Source organism: Homalodisca vitripennis, chromosome 1 (assembly GCF_021130785.1).
Source record: "Homalodisca vitripennis isolate AUS2020 chromosome 1, UT_GWSS_2.1, whole genome shotgun sequence".
NCBI classification, from domain to species: domain Eukaryota; kingdom Metazoa; phylum Arthropoda; class Insecta; order Hemiptera; family Cicadellidae; genus Homalodisca; species Homalodisca vitripennis.
In genome coordinates, this window is record NC_060207.1 from 192,780,198 (window position 1) to 192,802,040 (window position 21,843).

Below are 21,843 nucleotides of genomic sequence, written 5' to 3' on the forward strand. Positions count from 1 at the left end.
CATATTATCTTTTCTGATTTTAAATACTGGAAGGGATTATAACAGAATTAAATGGATTTTTAAAGGTAGAACTAGTGTTATTTATTGGACCACAAGTTCACCTTACAAAATATTTACCTGGGATTGAAAAAGTCACCTATTGATCCATTGAAATGTGATAACTCTTCACCAAACATTTCATGCTCCATCGCGATTTCAATGATGTTCGTTATTTTCTGAGTATCAAGTCTTGCACCAGAACTGTTTACGTACATACACTGTTCTCCATCTAACAGGTCCTGATAGGAAGCTAAGAAGTTATAAGGGCTAACCAGCTCGTAGACTCTATTATCTTCCTCCCCATGGCAGAACTCGGCCCCTTTGTCTATTGGCACTCCACCTGAAATGTAATAGAATTAGCAGAGCTTTGTAATATACTATAATACTTCTGCGTTTTGGTCATTACTTATATTAGAGACATATTTACGGTACTACAAATTAATCGAGTACCACCTAGTGTATAAGTAAATAAATGTAAAGACAATAAACCGTAATAGAGTTACTATGTTGAATCTTAATGTAAGTACTATGTAAGTTGACATACTTAGACAGCAGCTTGACAATTATTAATACTGATAGTGAATAGCTAATTCACCTATTTTGAATTTTAATAGAAATATACAAATTTGCTAATATTTAAAAATAAATTTCCTGTAAAGCAGTAAGTACAGTACAATTAAATAACAAATTGAAAATACTGAAAATCTTAACTGATACATTCTTGAAACTCTTTTCTTATTGGAAATTATATATTAATTTAAAACAAACACTCCAATAATATAGGTTTTTTATTTTTGTGAAGCCTTTCGTACTCAATGAGAATATATACAAGTAGTGACAATAATAATTGCTTATTGTGGGTCTGAAGATGTTCTCATTGAGTACGAAAGGCCTCACAAAAATTAAAAAACCAATTTTATTAGAGTGTTTGTTTTAAATTAATACTTAACTGATTTGTTTAATTTTGGTTTGCTCCTACTAAAATCAATTAATAAGCATTAACACTCAAGAAAATATGAAATTTGCGCATGCGATGCATGTTTAAATATTATTTTAATTATTAGATAAAATTGTAAGGAAGTCGTTACAGTATTACAGTACACTGGTATTTAAAACGTAGTTAACTTACAAACCGCGAAACTGTGCTGTAAAAAATCCGACATTGAGCATCAAATCCTACATAACAATTAGACATTCGTTCGGAAAAAAATACCCATAACTAAGTGAACAGTTGTAGTCTTAAATATTCTGTGACTTCTCGTGGCCACGATGGTAACCCATAATACCTATGCAACAAATTTAGAGTTATATTTTTGTTTTAATTTTAAACATTTTATCCCAAAACGAATAAAGCTCTATAAGGCGGAAAAAGAAACCTATATACCAAGTTTCAAGTCTCTTGGACCTTTCTATCAGGAGTTATCGTTCGAACTGATAACGAAACGATTTAAAAAAGCTTGGTTGAGTTTTTTCAAACATTATATTGAGTATCTGGAGTTAAAAATAGTGATTTATCACATTATATTCCACAATTGATGTGTTATCAATTCTCTTCGCAAAACCCGCATGTTTTAAAATAGCTTACGTTGACTGAATTTAATTTTTGTTTGTAAACATAAGGGAACACCGTCAAACTATGATTAATTTTTGATATGTTCAATCCATACTCTAGTAACAAAAACTATTTTATTACAAATCCTTGTAAGAATGTTATCATTTGCATATGCGTGTGAGTATTACAAAGATATTACCTCGACAGATTTATCTTTAACTTTGAAATTAACGGAAAACAATTATTAAGTCGGAAACCTGTTCGTCACGAAACTTTGTGAAGGTGAGAATAATTTAAGAAAGTTATAATTAGGATTCACTGAGCTATAATCAAATTTTAATGTCCTATACCGCTATGCGTGTGGTGTGACTTAAAATACGTAAGTATGGACAACAAATTTGATCTCTTCTTCCAATATTGGTTAGATTTGACGTTAAATGGATCAGTATGAACACGAAATCTGTCCCCTAATTCCACGATGGGTGTAGTGTATCAGAATAGTCTGTATGGATACTTAATCTGTCCCTTATTCCACTACGGGTGTTGTGTGACTTAAAATGGGTGAGTATGGACACGTAATCTGACCTCTGTTCCAATATTGGTTTGATTTAACAGTAAATGGATCAGTATGAACACGAAATCTGTCCAATAATTCCACTATGGGTGTTGTGTGACGTAAAATGGGTCAGTAAGGACACGTAATCTGTCCCTTATTCCAATACTATGGGTGTAGTGTGACTTAAAATGGGTCAGTATGGACACGTAATCTGTCCCTTATTCCACCACCTTGGCTGTAGTGTGACTTAAAATGGTGTGAATGGATACGTAATCTGTCCCTTATTCCACTATGGGTGTTGTGACGTAAAATGGGTCAGTACCGACACGTAATCTGTCCCTTATTCCACTACTATGGGTGTAGTGTGACTTAAAATGGGCCAGTATGGACACGTAATCTGTCCCTTATTCCACCACTATGGGTGTAGTGTGACTTAAAATGGTGTGTATGGATACGTAATCTGTCCCTTATTCCACCACTATGGGTGTTGTGTGACTTAAAATGGATCAGTATGGACACGTAATCTGTCCCTTGTTCCACTACTATGGGTGTAGTGTGACTTAAAATGGGCCAGTATGGACACCTAATCTGTCCCTTATTCCACCACTATGGGTGTAGTGTGACTCAAAATGGGTCAGTATGGACACCTAATCTGTCCCTTATTCCACCACTATGGGTGTAGTGTGACTCAAAATGGGTCAGTATGGACACCTAATCTGTCCCTTATTCCACCACTATGGGTGTAGTGTGACAAAATGGTTGTGTATAGATAAGTAAGGTGTCCCCTTATTCGGCTATGGGTGTGGTTTGACTTAAAAAGGAATCGGTATGGACATGTAATCTATCATCTTATTCCACCATGGGTTTTGGTTTGACTTAAAATGGACCAGTATGGACACGAAATCTGACCCCTTATTCAACTATGGATGAGGTGTAACTTAAAATGGGTCTGTATGGATACTTAATCGGCCCCTTATTCCACTGTAGTTGTGGTTTCACTTACAAGGGGTCTGTATGGAAATGTAATCTGGCCCCTTATTCTAAAATGGGTCGATTTGATAGACTCTGGTGTTGATATCATTATAAATTTACTGTTTTAGGCAATAACAATGTAAACAATACATTTTATTAATTTTAAATAACGCTAATATGTATAATACTAGATTAGAAAACTGGCCAAAATCGAAACTATAGTATTGTATCGAATAACTATTTAGTGTAATCATGACCCTTTGATTCCTAATTTTATATGTTTAAAGAAACATATGTTGTTTTAGGAATGATTTGGAAAGTTGTTTATATAATACAGCAACATTAGAAGCGTTGTATCCATACAAGACAATAACACATAATGGATATATGAAGGTATATTTTCTATAAACCTCCTCACCTTGTGGTTTTGCCTAAAATTAATAACTCCGAACTTTGTAAATAAAGTATAGAACTCTGCCAATATATCTTCTTATCGAACTATGTAAGAAGATGAAATAAAACGAAATGTTTTCGATTGGTTTCGAAATAATATAAAGTTTAAAACATAGATAATATTCTATTTAATTCTAATTATTTTTTAATTACTAGTAAACAGTTAAGGATGAAATTCTAAGTAAGAATCATTTTACGATTTAATAAAAAAGAAAGGAGAGAAGAACTAACTATTTTTCTTAAGGAAACAGGATATTTTCCTACGACTATTACAAATACTATACCGGTTCTTTAACAAAAACTAATAAAGATTGTTTAAAACGATTTCAAGCGCTTTATTGTACTAAACACTTTAAATATCAAAGTTTATGATTGGTAGCCATCGATTGAAATAAATTAAAAATGATTTAACATTTATCGTGCAATGTTAAATATTAATATTACTTATAAAATAAACCTCTTCCAATTTCTATTTTATCAATTTAAAATAGGTACGAACTACTAAGAAGTTGGACTACTTCGTATTCTGTGCTCATATTACATTGAACTGCTATCTCTTGTTAGCTCAAAGTATACATCTTTATGGTCGTATATTTGCATTCCATAAGCACAAAATATAATTTTTTAAATATCGAATCTATCAAAAGAAATATATCGTAAGACTCACTAGTTTTGATACAAGCGAAATTGGATTGACCCAAAAAGTTTTAAAACATTTGGAACGAAGCTTTTTATTACATACAATTTTTTACCTTGACAAACTTAAACCAATGTTTAAAAAACGTTTATAAATGTATCTGTGTCTAGTTATCTGACGGTGATTATTTATGTGTGACGATTAGTCTTAAATATATCAAGCTAAGGAAAAAATATATTTTTCAACCCACATACACTTCCATTTAGACCACCACAAAAACTGTGTGCTAATCAATTTATTTATTTGTTACGGAAAATTCCTCTACCCTATCCTATTTTAAGAAAATCCCGATTGTGTGCTTATACAGTGAAAATTGGCTCTAGACTCCGAAGCTAATACAGTTTCCATAGGTATTTTAGAAACTTTCTGTATTTGTTACTCAGTATTTCCTAAGTTTCGTACCAAACTGCACTGTGTTGATTCTGCCGCCAATCCTGTCTGCAGCCTCCAGCACGACCAGGTCAGTGACATTGTGCTCCAGGAGGGTGGCCGCTGCTGTGAACCCTGACACTCCAGCCCCCACTATCACCACCCGGTATCTTTGAGCATCCCTGGAACGTTGTTTTCTTAATGACGCAGAATTTATAAGTAATTGCAATGTATTTTATATATATTAAACAAAAAATACCTGAAAGTACACCTAAATATGAATTTAGCGTAAAATAAACTGATATTTAAAGATATAAAGTGTTTTATTCAAGAAAAGCCGAGTCCTTTCGGGGAGCAACTATTTCACCTGGGGAATGCCCAAGCTGCGTAATTTAATTACCATCCCATCTCTTCATATTGATTTTCGCATCATAATATTAATTTTTCAGGATTAACATTATAAAAATATTTATTTTATATGTTGTAAATTTTATCGTTATAAACACGGGTACAACGATACATTTCTGAGGTAAATAAGATTTTTCAGGACATTTGCCATCGTTTAGTGATACAAAAGATCAGTAACACTACGTTTCGAGATCTGCGATCTGATCTCTTCTTCGTTGTGGTTGAGGTTCTTGACTTACGCGTGTCACAACGCTCTGGTATATGTTTATTTTAACCTAGTTTTTTAATTATGTGTTAGGTAAGTTATTACCTGAAGAAGAGAGCAGATTGCAGATCTAGAAAGGTAGTGTTACTTACTTTTTGTATCACTGACCGATGGCAAATGTCCATAAAAATCCTGTTTACTTCATAATCCTTCCATCGTCAAAAACAAACTTCAAACAAAGGATATAATGCTGCTGCAACATGGCCACTAAAATAATGCTTCCTGGATGCCAAAAAGATACGTTACAAGATATCCAATATTTGTAAAAACGAAAACGTTTGTAGACGCCTTGTCTATTCAAAAAATAAGTATAAATTCCGTGTAGATTTACAATTATTATTAGCTCAGATATAACTATTATGTTTAGAAACGTGAAACAGCAACTATCTTAAATATTAAGATACACCTAAAAAACCTATTAAACTAGTTTTTTAATTGTTAAAAATGTGTTTAACTATTTTATTGCTCTGTTATATGCTACAATATATTTTACTTGTACCGCAGAAATGAGGACATTCTGAATCTTAAGAATATACATTTTAACAAAGTAAAATGTTGAACATATGGGAGTATGAATTACTATTTATACCAGGATTTCGTTGGGGACAATTAAAGTTTCAGTATTTAAAATTAATAAACTTAGTTGATCAAAAAACAATCCTGTAGATTTTTAAAACAATGTTTTGCCCAATTTCAGAGTACGATTTACCCAAATTGTCATAATATTGTACAGAAATTATAATATTATCAAAGCTGCACAACCTAATCTGTAATTATAATATTCCAAGGCAAATTTATAAATGTTAAATTTATAATTCAATTTTAATTTTAGTGCTTACAGTTGTATGTATACTGTTGTAGAGGAAATTAAAAACAGAAACTATACAATTAATTTAGCAAGTTAAGAACATTTGCTTATATTTAAATTGTGTTAATATATGGGAGCTCTTGTTTATTGTTGATTTTTTACAGATTGTATTTTTCTATTTCATTAAATTTATTATTTGTGTTTAAGTCTGAAAGTTCAACTGAGGAAATATATTTTATGTCAACTGAAGAGTAATAAATATTTTATGAATGACTATTCTTACCCTATTGACTTGGTGTAGCCTTGGGAAACGAGGAGAGAAAACAGTACCAAATAGCAGATCATGGCAGCCTGAATAGCATTGCCCAACAGTTGCCGGTTCCGGAAGAGATAACCGGTGGCTTCATATTAACGTTGATGACCAAGTGGCCTTGCCCAGTTTGACCTTAGAACTACATTGCTTCATAGCAAATCAGTGTAGTTGTTGACGTTGATAATGAAGAGATTTAGCTGCCATAAAAACTTTATTACCGTGGCTGCAATATTCGAACTAACTCGAGTTTACAGCGCCCCACTTTCAGTGTGGACTGAAGAGTATAACATTTCAGACATGTTTGCTAAAAATATCGAGAACTTACTGAAGATTAATATGCATATGACGTAAATAGACGTATTTATTATACCGTGTAATTATTTTAAATCGTGAATTTTAAACGCACTTTCATACCTTTTTCAAAATTTCTTCGAATATGTACTCCGAACTAACGACTCATCAAGATTATTGTGTGTCGAGTATTTAATTTTCATTAAGTTTATATATTTAGATCAGGATTCCAAACTAAGGGTTTTTAATACTTTTATTCGTTATAGATATATATATATATTTTTTATTATTACACAAAACAAATTTGAGTTTACAAAACACGTGAAGTAGCGCAACACTGAAAAATTGCCTACAACACATAAAGAAATGGTCCAATTGAAAAGTAATTTATTTTATTGAATATTCTTCTATAGTATGTCACTTCAAAATAATCTCAAGATTAATGGCAATTGTTTGTGGACAGGATACCGGAGGCTATAAAGATGTCGGAGGCTACTTTGAACACCTACGTATCTAAATGTGAACTGTTTATAAGATATAATCGTTTTCATTTTAGTAGTCACTTAGCATTAATGTGTTAGCAACAAATTTTTTAATATTATGTAAAGTATCAATATCTCAAGACTGAATGAAGATATCAAAAGCGGATTACGGTATCGTGTTTAGTGAAAAAAAAACATTATCACACAATTTTTAACCTTATCTAATTGCAATACAGCTGATCCATGATGATTCATATGATACTCTAAAGCGAATAGACACAGTACGGAGTCGATATATGTAGTGTGGAAAAAGTATAAAGGGGTGGGCATTTACTCTCCATATATATAGCAACGATATGGAGATTAAAAAATGATAGAAACAATTAATAGGTAGATATGTATGTTTTATAGTTATTGTGTCATAAACATTTTCAATAGTTTTGTAACAATGATCAATAGAATAATATCAACGTTCATCGATCCGTCTTTTATAAAAACTCTTACTCACCTCAAAATAAGGACAGCTACATTGTTATATATCCACTCTACAATTCACGTGCATACTGGATGGCTGGTAGACTATAAACCGCCATCATACAAACTGTGGGGTATTACTTTAAAGTGTACTCTGTGTGATAAACGTTGACCATCACTCGCACTTCGTTTTAACTGTAAAAATAGTCACAATTTCCTCCAAGAACTCAAAGTTATGATTAATGAAGTACTGAGTAAGAATTGTCTATTATCAACGTTTTTGAGTGACGAATATCATATTTAATTAAAGAAAACATAATAATTGTAGAAAACACATTTAGAAAATTATATTACATATCACTATCGATAAATTATTTACCGTTCTATAGGAAACCAATAGCTGGTAACATTTTCTACATTTCAAACACAAAATAAGTGGAAAATTAAGAAAAATACCAACATTATTAAACAGCTTTTTATAAAAAGATTCAAATTGTTATATGGACATTTTATTTAAATAGATTTCCTTTTCAAATAAACTGAAATTAAAACATTTGGAAACATTTTTAAAGTTATTTTGTAGTATAAACGAAACACTATTATTACAAAACTGTCGTATAATAGCAATTATACAATATATCATACTATATAGGAGTAAGAATACAAGGAAAGAAGTAAGAATAATGGATTAATTTCTTATCCGACATATTTCTAAGAAAGACAGATTTAATATTTGGCTGTGATATAACGGAAAAATAATAATTTCATTTGTTTTCAAGCTAACAGTTGAAAGAGGCATTAATGGTCTAACTGCGACTTCTCAGTAGTAACTATGTAAGCTGTCGTATTTAATATTATTTTCAAAAATCCTATCCAGTATAGAATTTTCTACGCAAGTTAATAACATTTCATTTATATCTTCTTTTCAGAGAAATGCAAATGGTAGCATTCATAGAAGAACAAACAAAGCATATTGTTCGCGTTCCACTATACAGGTTGAACTTTGAGTTAGTGTTCTACGAATCTTGTTTGTGTTGTTTCCTGACACTCTGAAAGGTTGCAATTGTTCACTGTGTAATTAGGCTGACAATTTTGAATTCCGAGAATAGTATTTGTGGTATTACCTCAGTATCTACTAAATCAACAATACGAATTAATCTCGTGGTATATGTTGTCTAATTACAAATCATGGTTACATCTCAAATTGTTGTTTCAGATTAATAAGGCAACCCGATTTTTTCTTCTTCAGACCTTTCACAGTTTTGAATTGTATTAGCTGGTAATAGTGAATTTTTTTGAATACTAATAACAATGTTTTGTGTGGTCTCATACTTCATTGAGGCAAGTTTAAAAACTCGTGATGACTTTTCAAAATGTTTGCTAGTTTATAGTTATTAAAAGCTCTTTGTTTAAAATTTGCATTCACGATGGAGGGTTTGAAAGGATAATAGGATTTCAGACATTTGCCATTGTTATATGTTACAAAATGTATAACACAGCGTTTCGAGGATGGAAATTTATCCTCTATACTCGTGCGCACATAACATACTCGTCTTGGCTCAACATTACCTGGGTTCTTCTTCTTCTGTCGGGACTCCAAGCAGTTTACGTGTATGTGTAATGTTTACTTTTCATTTTTTGTATCTTTCGTTTTTAGGGACAGTCCGCAAAAAAGAAACTTTCTGAACAATCTATTTTGTGTGTACTTATTGTCTTTTCAGCTAACAAAGAGAATATATTTTAATTCTTGAAACATTATGGTATACATTTTAACATATAACGATGACAAATGTTTGAAATCCTATTATCCAAAGCTACTTACTATGTTAGTTTTATAATTATAGCCTTACAAAATAAACTTTTTTTACAACAACCCATAAATAATTTCAGAATTTTGTTTCCTATGACTGTTACATTACAGTAGTTCGTTAACTACTGAAAACGTGACTAACAGAAATTTTTATAAAATATGTATTTCAGTTTATTTTTTATGAAAAACTACTTCACTTTGAAATAAGAAATAAAAAAATAAAAATACGAACATCACTTTAAAATATCCCGAGTTTTTGTGGAAGAATATATACGCTATTTGGGACATTGGCATATAAAAATTGTATTTTAATATCACAAATTAGTATATTTTCTGATTTTTACAACTATCTTGCTAAAATAACTTTTCTTTACATAAGCCATAAAGTTTGGAATAAAACAACTGTTCTTAAAATAAACTTAAGTTTTTCTACGTACACGTTAAACAGTAATTTATTGTTAAAGGCAAATAATAACTCCCGTGTTGAAAAGAAGTATCTCGAGTACTTTTTTATGGACGTTTTAAAACTAAATGTAGTATTTGTGGTAAAATATTAAATTGAAACCAGTTTATTGCCAAATTAATTAAATTCTGTTTCATATTCTAAATTTTCATTCAATGTTCATTATTGTTTAACAACGTGCAACTAACAAGCTATAATCTCACACCAGTATTAAAAAAAAAACAATATGGTTGCTCTGGAATAAACAAGTCTAATAATATGTAAAATTCACAGAATGTAGTTATAACAAAACATAAAACGATCCAGAAATAATTCTACACACATTTACTTAACAGGAAAGTATGTGAGAATGTGTACTTTAGCAATAATTGCAGTTTTATATAATATTTACAATACTAAACCTTAGTAAGGACTGCCAGGGATGGCATTAAAATTCAAACAGGCATAAATCGTTTTATTACATCAATCATGTTATGTTTACTGTCTACAGGTTAATTTCAGTCCAACTGTTAAAAAACACATTTCATCCGTATATTATAATAAATTCAGTATTTTAACTGTAATGCTCCATATGGGTCTAAAAAAGAACAAATACTGATGCAAGTTGAGTAACTTTAATACATAATAGTTCATGTAATATCAGTTTGTGTTGTTGGGTATGTAGTGTATTACGTTATAAGCCTCTCAACGGTCAGCCTCGATGGCACTGTGAACCGTGGAGAAGTAGTGTGGATGAGAAGCCTCTTAAATAACAGTACCTGAAAAAAAATATATATATATATATATATAATAATATATAATATATATACTATATATATATAATTAGACAGTAAGTACTTGCTTTTTATATTTTAAAAGAATTTCTCTTAAAATAATACTTGATGGCAGTTTGAAACGCATATTAGTTAGTATTTATGTCTGCTGAGTAGGTATTAAAGAAATATCTAAATCAAGTTTTTGTGTATGAGAAAATATTCTACGCTTTTCGAAATGTTATTATTACCTCGTAAAAGCTGTTATCCGCAGCCTCTCACGCCTTTTTACATAGTAAGCTGAGATATTATAAGATCTTCAATCTCATAACATTTCTAAGGTGTGTTATAGTAATTGTAAGATATTTCTCGTTTTAGGAATTATTCCGAATTGTAATTGTCAAAAATTAAAAATTGTAACAAGGAAAACTTTGAAGTACTACTTGAATTAAGCACCTAACATTAACTTGCATTTAAAAGTTGCTATAGTAGCATTGAATATCTTTGCCTTTTTTATAGTTTTTTTTTAATAATTAAGAAGTTGCATTACGCTTTTAATCTATTGGGTTACCAAGCGAGGAACAAACCCTTTTAAAAATGATGACTATACTGTAAGAATGGAGGATTTTCTATGTGATGTGAGGATTTTATAAGGGGTTTTTATATATAGTAGGTAAATCCAAATTGAGGTTTGTTTGTGTATATCATTATCACTATTATTTTTTAAGAATATTAATTTGACGAGTTAACTAAAAGCTTACTTAAAGTGGTTGCATCATTACGAATAATTTAAATTTTTTATCTGTTATGTCATGTTTCAATACTTTTCACTATATTTTCTGTATTTGGCTATGATAAATAGCTTTTATATTAAAGTTAAATATTTTTACTAACCATAATATCAACTACTCACAGGCTTGTTATTGGTTAGGACCGGAGGGGCGAGATCTTCGTTTGTAATATTCCGTCGGTCGCTCTCGACTGTTCGAAAACTGTATGATCCTAAAGTGTATGGATTGCTGCACCAGTTGGATCTAAAAAACAGCAGAGTTTAAATAAAGGATACATTTCTTGAAACATAAAATTGTGTTGTGTTAATAAACAGTTACAACCTTTCCAACCAAAAGTGTATTTAACAATGTTCAATTTTTTCCTATATGGATGGCTAATATTTTCGCTGTTCAACTTGCATAGAATCATGGTAATTATTCCTAGATTAACTCCTAAACTGAACAAAAAAGTACAATGTTATAGAGAACAGAGATTGGAAAGGAAGGTTTACAAAGCGCTGTATGACGTTTACAGTTACATTTACAGCTGGAGGCAAGGAAAAAGGCAATGAGAATGTTATTTTTTCGTTTAAAACCAACAAAGATATTTACAACATTTAAACTTATAAAGTGAGATTGGTTCGTCACATGAGCAAATGCTCGCTTTTGGGGAATGAGTACTTGTAGTCCTGGAAGAACGAAACAAAAAGGAAAAAGTAAAGCCTCACATTTGTTTCCCTTCAAACAGCAAATAATATAAAACACTTAGTTTATAACAAACACAACTTTTGTGAAACGAATACTTTGTATAAATACATTGCAGACGAACAATAATTTTAAAATAATTTACAGGTTATGCATACGCATTTAGAAATTAAACACAATACTGGTTGGTAAAATATATCAGAAATATAAATAATTATTATCAGGATATTCATACATACTACTTTAAACATGTGTTAACAGAAACTAGCATTTTTTATTTCATTGGTTCATGTACAAAATAGGTTACTCTGAAAGCTTCAAAATATTTCTCTTTAAACTTAAATTAAAAGTATTAAAAAATGTACAAGTAGATGGCAATATCTTTCAGTGACCATAAATTATTGCAGGAGTGCCTTTTATGGCATCAAAAATGGTTTGACTATGACGTTCCACTTATTAAACAAAAAAACCGCGGGAAACTTATAAAGCCTATTTTTACAATCAAATATTTGTTTTTTACTGTATAATAATTACATTGTATGAAAGCTAGTAATAAGTTCATTTGTAATAAAAATATAATGAACATTTTGGCATTTAGTATTTGACGTTGCTACTAACTCTTATTTATTTTAATTTAAAACATTGCCATTACTACAGTTATCTTCCTTATATTTTTGTTGTGTTACCTTCCTAAGGACCGAGTTAGAAGTAAATGGTGATATTCTTACTTCAGTATTGCTTTTGGTTTTGTTATTGCATACGTGTTGCCCACGATCTTGTTAAGAAGCTCCAACAGACCATCTGCGACTTGCACATCTGTAAGACTCTCCATTTTTCTGCAAGAATCACCTACGAACCAAGCATATAACATGCGCTCATGGTTCATGACCGGGTTAAATCCGTACATGTAGGGTGTCCATGAACCCTGTACATTAAAAACGAACAATCAGTTTAATCAATATAAGAAATTATATATTACATTTTGATTAACAAAGTTTTTACTATTCAAAATTCTTACCTATAAATTCGCAAAGAACCCTCTTTACAGTCTAAATTAATATTTTATAGATTTTAAATATTTTTCTTTACAACATATTAAATAGGAAGACGATAGTAACTACAGCTGTCATAACACATATCAAAAATATCACTTAGTCATATACATACATGGACAGTGGTAGCGTTCATGTTGATCAGTTCTTGTAGAGAGAACAGGGGATAATAGCATTTATGTCCACAGGCCACCATCTGTGTGGAAAGAGGAGCAAAACTTTTCCCACGCAACCAAATCCTAAAGCCTAGAAATCAGGATGGTTCTTCTGATTAATAACTGAAACTAAATACTTTAATTAAATATAGCTCTATTATATAATATTGTATAACAAATACCCTATTTAATGCCTCTAAAAATATAAAGAAGTATTTTTTGAACACAGAACATTTTATTTCATTAGAAACATTATATTAAGTACCTACATCATGTAGTAATTGTTATGTCGATATAGATAAATAAAAGTTGGAAAAATTGTTTAAACTGTAAGCTGTGTGTTTTTTAAAATGATGACAGAGTTTGCGACAACGATCGACATTTTATGGACTGTCATCTAAATATAGCAATGGTGTACTATTATAAATATATTTTAAATTACCAGTTTTTCGCTTCTCTCTTACCTCCTTTTACAAGACCTTTAATGTCAGAAGTATTCTCACCTCAATAGCCGCAGTCTTCTCTGGCGGCAGAACAGGATGGAACATGTCTGCAGCATGTTTCTTGAGTACCCCGAGATAGACAGAGACGATCACGTGATCAGCTAGGTAGGTGCTGCCATCTGCACACGTCACCTCTACTTCACCCTCCTTGCGCTCTATCCGTGTTACTTGCTTTCCGAGAAGTGTTTGGTTCATTATTGGTAACTCTTCAACCGGGTTGGGAAACTTTTTCTGAAAACATGCAAAAATTTAATTGGTAGATACAGTTGGTTTTTCTTTAAAATTAAATCAGCCTATTGCCGCTTATACAAATTGTATAAATGTGAAAAGTCATTTGACTGGTATTTATATATTTGGCTTTCCGATCATATATTAGTTTGCTTATTTAAAAACATATTTAACAGAGAAACAGTTGAATCGTTCAAAGTAAGTGCTCTGTGGATCGTGGTCACCTGGCAAGACGTGAGCCCGGGTTCGAATCCCGGCGGAGTAAGTAGTTTTTGTGATTCAGTGTTTATTGCTAATGCGCGTGCATTCGTGCGTGTGTGTTTTTGTGAATGCATTCTTAGACGCGCAGTTCAGTCCCTTAGGCCCAATATGAATCATAGATTCTAAATAATCCATGTAGTCTTAATAAAAACGGTCGCCATTGAATTTCACCTAATGGTTTAAAAAGAAGCTAGTGTAAGTAAACTATCTTATATTCATTGTAAATATAAATTCGGATTAAAATCTATGCAGGGTAGTTATCTATGGAAAGGCCCTGAGGCCCCGTCTACTTGGCCCTTTTTTTACAAAAAGTTTCTGCAAGTTTTCGATCAAATCCGTTAATCCTCAGGGTTGAGTGAAATGCTGATTAATTTTTTAACATAGATATTTATTATCTATCTTTATTTCAGTTTTGTTACCTGGATATTTTCTTACTACTAAGCTTACCAAAAGAACACTTTATTTTATACACAGAACACTTATTTAACACTTGTTTTTTATTTATTTTATTATTTAAGAACACATTATTTTTTAGAGTGAGAGCATAGGCTCATACTCTACAAAATAAAGGTTTATACACAACCGTTTATAGTATTTATCACTCTCTTACAATAAATAATATCTAAGATAGGATTTCCCAAACTTAAGAGACCAGTGGAGCGTAGCCCGAAGAGATTTTCAAGATAACCAGGAACCTTAAGAATGTCCTTGTAAAGCTTTAGTACAATCGGACCAATATTTTTTACGCAATTGAGTAAAAACACACACACACACACACACACACACACACACACACACGCACGGACACACAGCCAAACACTATTAGGTTGTAATATAATAGTACAAATTTCAATTAGCAACATTATGGATGTAATACAGCCTTGGGGATCAGCTGTCGCATCTCTTGTCCCTGGATGGTCAGATATCAACGCATTTGGCAGTATACTGTATAGGGTTCGCGTCTGGTTTTTTTCGACATCTTTGCTCCCTCGTTTGAATGGCGTCGCTACCTTAGGACGCTCACATTCTCGCTCTCTCTCCCTTTTATAATGGAATTTGTCTTCTACTGAGATTTTTAGTTTTCGTCCCCTCGCCCTGTGTTTAAATTTAGTAATCCATTGTGGGTTCACCACCTCCACTGACCTCCCTCTACGCTGCCATGTGACTGTGACGTTCGTTTTGTCATATAATCTCATGGGGTCAGGCCTTTATTACAACTAATCAGAAAAATGGCAACCATTTCATTTTTTTTAATCTGTTGATATCCTTCCTTGTCGTCTTACATCAAAAGTAGCATGGCTGAAGGTAAATGTTTATTCTTATGGTACAATTTACGCGTACTATAAATTTTAAGGAATATCCGGTAGATTGCTTATGCAATGTAAGTTACCTCTCGACTCTTCGACTATTATATTTCAGTTATTTACGAATCTATTGTGTATTACTTTATGCCATGTACTAGAGAGGCGTGCTAGAAGTATGGGGATATTTGAGATTATATTACTTTTAATTTAAGAACCTACAGATAAAAAGTCAAAGATGGTTTTATAGCCACCGCTGCCATTCTTCCACTTCAGTGTGAGGTCCCCCTCACAATCCCAGTTTTTGGTGAGACCCCAAGCGCCCATGTCAGAGAGTTTATCAGCAGCGGAAGCTACTTTCTCGTACATAGGGACGAGATGTCTCAAGGCTTCACTTAGGTAAGAGTCTACATTGTGTCTTCGAGTGTAATTTTCAAGCCTAGAAACGAAAAAAAAACATACTAATAGTCAACATGTAAGATACGTAACAGCTATACTTATATGTTTGTAAGATTCGAGGCATTTTTATATTACCTTGGATAGAAGTAGTCAGCAATTGATCCGTTAAAATTCTGTAGATCTTTATCCCGCATAAAGCTGGCTAATTCAGTCCACAGGTGCTTTACTTGAGTGGCGTTAAATATATGACTAGATGTGTTGGTAAAAATGTAAAACTTCGGTTGAAGCATTTTATCATACGAGGTCAGCAAGTTGTAAGGACCAACTAGTTCATAGACTGCGTTATCCACTTCTCCATGGCAGTATTCAGCACCCTTATCGGTTGCCACGCCACCTAAAAAATTACAATTTTAGGTGAAAAGGAACATAGTTTAAGAATACTGATATTAATAGGTATAACGGATAGTACTTGTTAACAAAAGGAATATTACATAGGAAGCATGTTTATCTAAACTTTTACCAAACTCGACGGTGTGTATCCTGCCGCCAATCCTGTCTGCAGCCTCCAGCACGACCAGGTCAGTGACATTGTGCTCCAGGAGGGTGGCCGCTGCTGCGAACCCTGATACTCCAGCCCCCACTATCACCACTCGATGTCTCTCAGGGTCTCTAAACAGTATACATGAAGGAATTTAAACTAACAGAAAATTACATAACAGATATATGTTCGGTGATTTACTTTAATAATCTCAGTAATTCTTGATAGAGAAGATAACTTATTTATAAGTAAGCAAATATTGTCTCCCATTGCATAAACTACATTTGCATTTACATTTGAACCACGTTGAAGTTTATTAGAATAATCAACATAATATGAATAAATACAATCACCTTTAATATAGTTCTTAAGGAGTAGCTTCAAAAATTCTTTCAATATTTAATAAAACTGCCAAAACATCAAATTATAACTATAAACTATTTTTACGAAATGCGTAACAAATAACCTGTTTCATTAGTTTCAATAAATAAAGAGATATATTGTTATTTTTAACTGTGACGAGAAAAATATATAAAATACGAAGCATAATGTCACAATGAGAAAAAACGCTTTAAGACTTTAATGTAAATGGAAGTTTAGAAAGACATTAAAAAGTTTTAATGAACGGTTTTGTATTTTGTGAAATGGATGAAGGAACTGGAGAAAATACTTAAATGTGAAAACATTTAATGGATTTAGATTAAAAGAAATGAAAAATATTCGTAATCTAACCTATTTCTTATCATTAATAACCCAGTCTTTTCTCTGAAATGATTATCCTTTCTTTAGATAATGTTTAAACTTCTACGAATACTTTTAACTTTTTAATGACGATATCTACTGGGAACTGGGGCTTAAGTAAATTGTTTCCTCATCATAACTGTCCAAGTAAGTATCAATGTCAGTATTAAATTAATAATAACAGCGACAATAAGCGTAGCTAGGATTTATCCGCGGCTTCGCTAGCAATTGTTATTCCAAGTAATAAGAATATATATAAAAAGAAGGATCGAGATTAATTCTATATTCATATCATTTTGTGACATAGATTTTAAAACTAGATAATTTGCGATTTAATAATTTCTAACATTTCTTAGATTCCAACTAGGAAATCAGGAATAATAAAAGATTATATATATACTTTTATTATTTACAGAAAAATCTATTCAATGAATAAAAGTGTGAATGCATCATACATCAAGATATATGTCAGAAAAGATTTCACAGGTAGATTTTGCATTAAAAAATTTCAGAAAGAATTATTTCTATAAAGCGTCATTTTTAAGTCTTCTTTTCAACTTCTTTTTTGCATGATGCATGTCTGTCTATCTGTCCCCAAGACAACTCGAGGATAAAAAGAGCTATAGATTTGAAATTGTGCATACAACCTCAGTGAAGCTTCTTCCTACATGTGATATATATATATATATATATATATATATATATATATATATATATATATAAGATAAAATAAAAATGTAAAAACAATAAATGTAATACGTTTATGTAATCTAAAGTACAAATAATCTTAATTCTAATTTTAAAGCTATTGCAGGAATTAGCTCTGGGACATTAGTGTACGACTGTGGCACAAAATGGGATAAACACCTATTTCCAATTTCAGGCACTCACCTCAGGGAAATTAAGCCTGGTCTGGCGGTGCAATGCTGAGCAAGCTCCTCGCGGTACTGCAGGCTCTCAATCAAGGTTAAAAACAAGTGTGACACTATACGTTGACTTAGTGCTGCGTTTAAAAATAGGCACGGTGTAATCTACAATAAAACTAATACTTAGCTATTTTACGTGTCTATTGACTGTTAATTAATATTTAATTCATTGGTGACTGTTTAGGCGATAAAAAGCCATTATAATATTTAATCTATCAAGCACTGGATCCAGATTATGGACCTGTTATGGTAACTGTAAGAAAGCATAGACCATATAAATGCAGAAGTCTCACTACAGGAAAGTTTACGAATGTGCTAACATTTAAAGTAATTATTCACGTTGTTTTACACATGTTGTCTCAAGATTGTTTGAATATTTATAATCCTAGAGTAAAGACATAAAGGGTTACCCTGAAAAGTCTTCCACTGACAGCAGCTTTAAAAAACTACATGAATTTTTAAGTATTTACTTATATGCCAAAATCCACAGCTTTGGGTTTTTATTTTCAAGTTTGCCAATGTTTTGGTAAAGAGTTAATGATATATTTATCATGTTAAATGAAAGCCAATAAGCGTGAGAGTTATTTGAAAGCAAATCGAAGTATAAAAAACGACCAGGATAGTATTTCAACTGTTTTGTAATATAGCTAAAGGTAGGATGTTGGCTAATAGTCAGAGATTTAACAGAAAGAATGCTACGTTTCAAATCTATATGAATACATTATTTTAGGTTTATTTCAACCAAAAGAATACTGTAAGATATGCTGTTTAGAGATTAACAGACAGAAGATGCCAGACTTTAGAGATATAATGTAAGTCATTCGTATAATGATTGTTTATAATGGAAAAAATAGATTTTATTGTATATGTAGTAAAGTAGTTGATCCTAAAGCGCTTCTTTACGAGATTAACCTTGGCTGGCTTTTCATGCTGACACATCGGGAACAGAATTATTTACATGTGCAATTTAAAACTTGAAAACTGGTTTTATATGTTATCTTGATTCAGTTGTTTTTAAAATTCGAGACGCATGGATTTACATGCCATTTGAAATTTTTTTAATGACAAAATGAAAGAAACATTTTAATGAGTCTAAGCTTGTGTGTATATTTAATTTTATGTGTGATAAATGTATTGGTTACAATAAATATAACAATAAATTTTAACAAAAAAATTATTATTTCATAGATTTTTAAGCAATATACATTGATCACACATAAATTTAAATACAACAAATGTAGCCACCAAGGTAGTGAAAAAACACATGACAATTCGGTTTTAATTATTTATTTTCATAATTTAACTTAATCTTAGTACCTGAAGATGAATTCCCAGAATTCGAAATGTACATTGTACGAAAACAAAGAGTTTTAAAAAAAGTGTTAAATGGTTTATAATTATATACATATAACTAAATCGTAAGTCTTATGTATTACGTAATGTTAAAGATTGTTGGCTGATATCCACAGACGTATAATAAAAAACGTTTGAGTTTCAAATGCAAGTGGTTTTATTGAAACAGTAGGAAAACATTTTAATTTGAATGAAGAATGTGAAATTATGGTATAGCACGTAAGGAAATGCAATTTTTTATATTGTTTTGTATGCTTTATCAAAATACGGCCAAAACGAGCATAGGGGGCCTTAACGTATAACCTTACTGGCAACTTTGATCTCAACCTTGTGGATAAGCATTGTGTAAACTATAATCTGACTCTGGTGCTATCTTGTGCATTATAAAAACTAGGACAGAAGTTATCTTCTTAAATTATAACGAAGAAAAATATATTTACTCCTTATTTACACAAAATCGATTTTAATATCATATTTTAGGCACACGCTAACTAACATTAAATAATTTGTATTTTCGGTTGTATATGAAGAATTGAAGTATCCACCAATCACGTTGGCTTTGGTTAATCTTACGATAATGTACATGGATCGTGCTAACTATATTTTATAGGTAACGTTAAATGACGAATTATTAAATGAAATTAAAATTAATAATTTGAAAATAGGATAATATTACTTTTAACTTCAATAAGGCCAATGTTTTATTTTAACTTCAATACTTCAATATGGTATTTGTACGTACTTATTTTTTGTAACAGAATTATGGGAAAAATGGGGGATTTCCATAGTAAATCATGGTTAATACGAAAAAAGCGCCTTTTTTATTTGATAATTGTTTGAATATTTAAACGACAAAATACAAAACGTTCGAGATATTTTTATTAAACAATCTAAATATGCTATGGCCTACTCGTAGAGGATTTTAATTTTTAAGAATATTTTTAACGTTTACTTTATGGTTATGTGTGTTAAATGAACATCAATTCTTTCAATATTCTTTACATCCTTATGGATCAAATCACGTCAACTTGAATAAATCTCTTATTTTGTCAACAGGCAGGTTTTACTTTTTTGCCGTATTTATTGGTTGTTACCTAAGAAATCCCTTATAATAACGTATCATAAAATATTGCTGTTTGTTTCATTTGGTGAAATTGTTTACTACATTAAAGAATCTTCGAACTTGTCAGTGTTTTCATTATATTCATTTTCTCAATAATTTTATGTTTTAAATATTATTATAGTGTAGCATGTATTATTTAAATTTGTGCATTTTCTGAACATATATAGTTTCCCATGCCTGCCATGAAGAGTTTCAGTTATTGAATGCTATATATACATAGTTTTGAGCACATAAGGCTAGTGTTTTAGATTAATTGTCCTTCCCCATGTTTAAGATGTTTAAGAATTTATGTGGCGAAAATATTCTATAGCCTACTAATCTATTATTATAATTTGCCTTTTCCCATCCTTATATTTTATGCATTTGTATTTTTATTTCTGAAAATCATCCTTTAGCGTTCTTCCTCGGAGTAACTCATTGCAAATACATTTGATGTGTTGTAGATGGCACAAGCAGGCAGTATTGATTTTTCGCGCCACAAGTCGTTCCTGATAAAAGACGTGTTCAGAATGTCCGCGTAAAGGGCACGTTCTGGGTGATCGACGTGCTCTATACCTTCCTGCATTATCAAAAATTACCAGTTATATTTTAAATTTTTGTCCAATTTATTATAACTAGATTATTAAACTATTCAAGAATAGTTCATAACCAATAACAATGTTTACTTTTATGTGATTGTTGGGAAGATATCAAGGTTATGCCAAAATAGCTTTAGCGGAAGTACACAAGCGCGGAAAATGTCTGACAGTATCATTAAAACCGTATGCATCACAATAATTTCCACTAACCTCAGGAACGAAAATTGAGTCCCATAAATGAATCGACGCGACGCCCAAAAAAAAAAAATACAGAAACTCAATATCTGACGACACCAATTGACTTAGTGTTTGATAATGATAATATGAAAACCAGTCAGTCAACACACAATAGCTTTCAGATATCTTATCGTATAACGCAAGATTAGACAAGATTCTTCCAACACAGGAAGTGACCACTGACTACAAACGGAGTAAATTCACTGCATATAATTGTGCTTTCCAATTTATGCAGATACGTTTGAAGCAGGTTTATGATTCTCAATGGT

General features: G+C 31.4%; 1 protein-coding gene across 1 annotated transcript in view; it reads right to left on the reverse strand.

The window, feature by feature from the left end:
- Positions 1–21,843, reverse strand: part of LOC124354406 — a 50,378-nt gene that overhangs the window by 12,739 nt on the left and 15,796 nt on the right. Inside the window, exons 12-20 of the mRNA XM_046804838.1 lie at positions 16,599–16,747; positions 16,214–16,472; positions 15,902–16,118; positions 13,890–14,120; positions 12,941–13,104; positions 11,618–11,738; positions 6,403–6,527; positions 4,672–4,820; positions 118–379 (exon numbers count right to left, since the gene is read on the reverse strand). Coding sequence (XP_046660794.1) covers positions 118–379; positions 4,672–4,820; positions 6,403–6,527; positions 11,618–11,738; positions 12,941–13,104; positions 13,890–14,120; positions 15,902–16,118; positions 16,214–16,472; positions 16,599–16,747 — 1,677 coding nt within the window. The remainder of the gene's footprint in view (positions 1–117; positions 380–4,671; positions 4,821–6,402; positions 6,528–11,617; positions 11,739–12,940; positions 13,105–13,889; positions 14,121–15,901; positions 16,119–16,213; positions 16,473–16,598; positions 16,748–21,843) is intronic.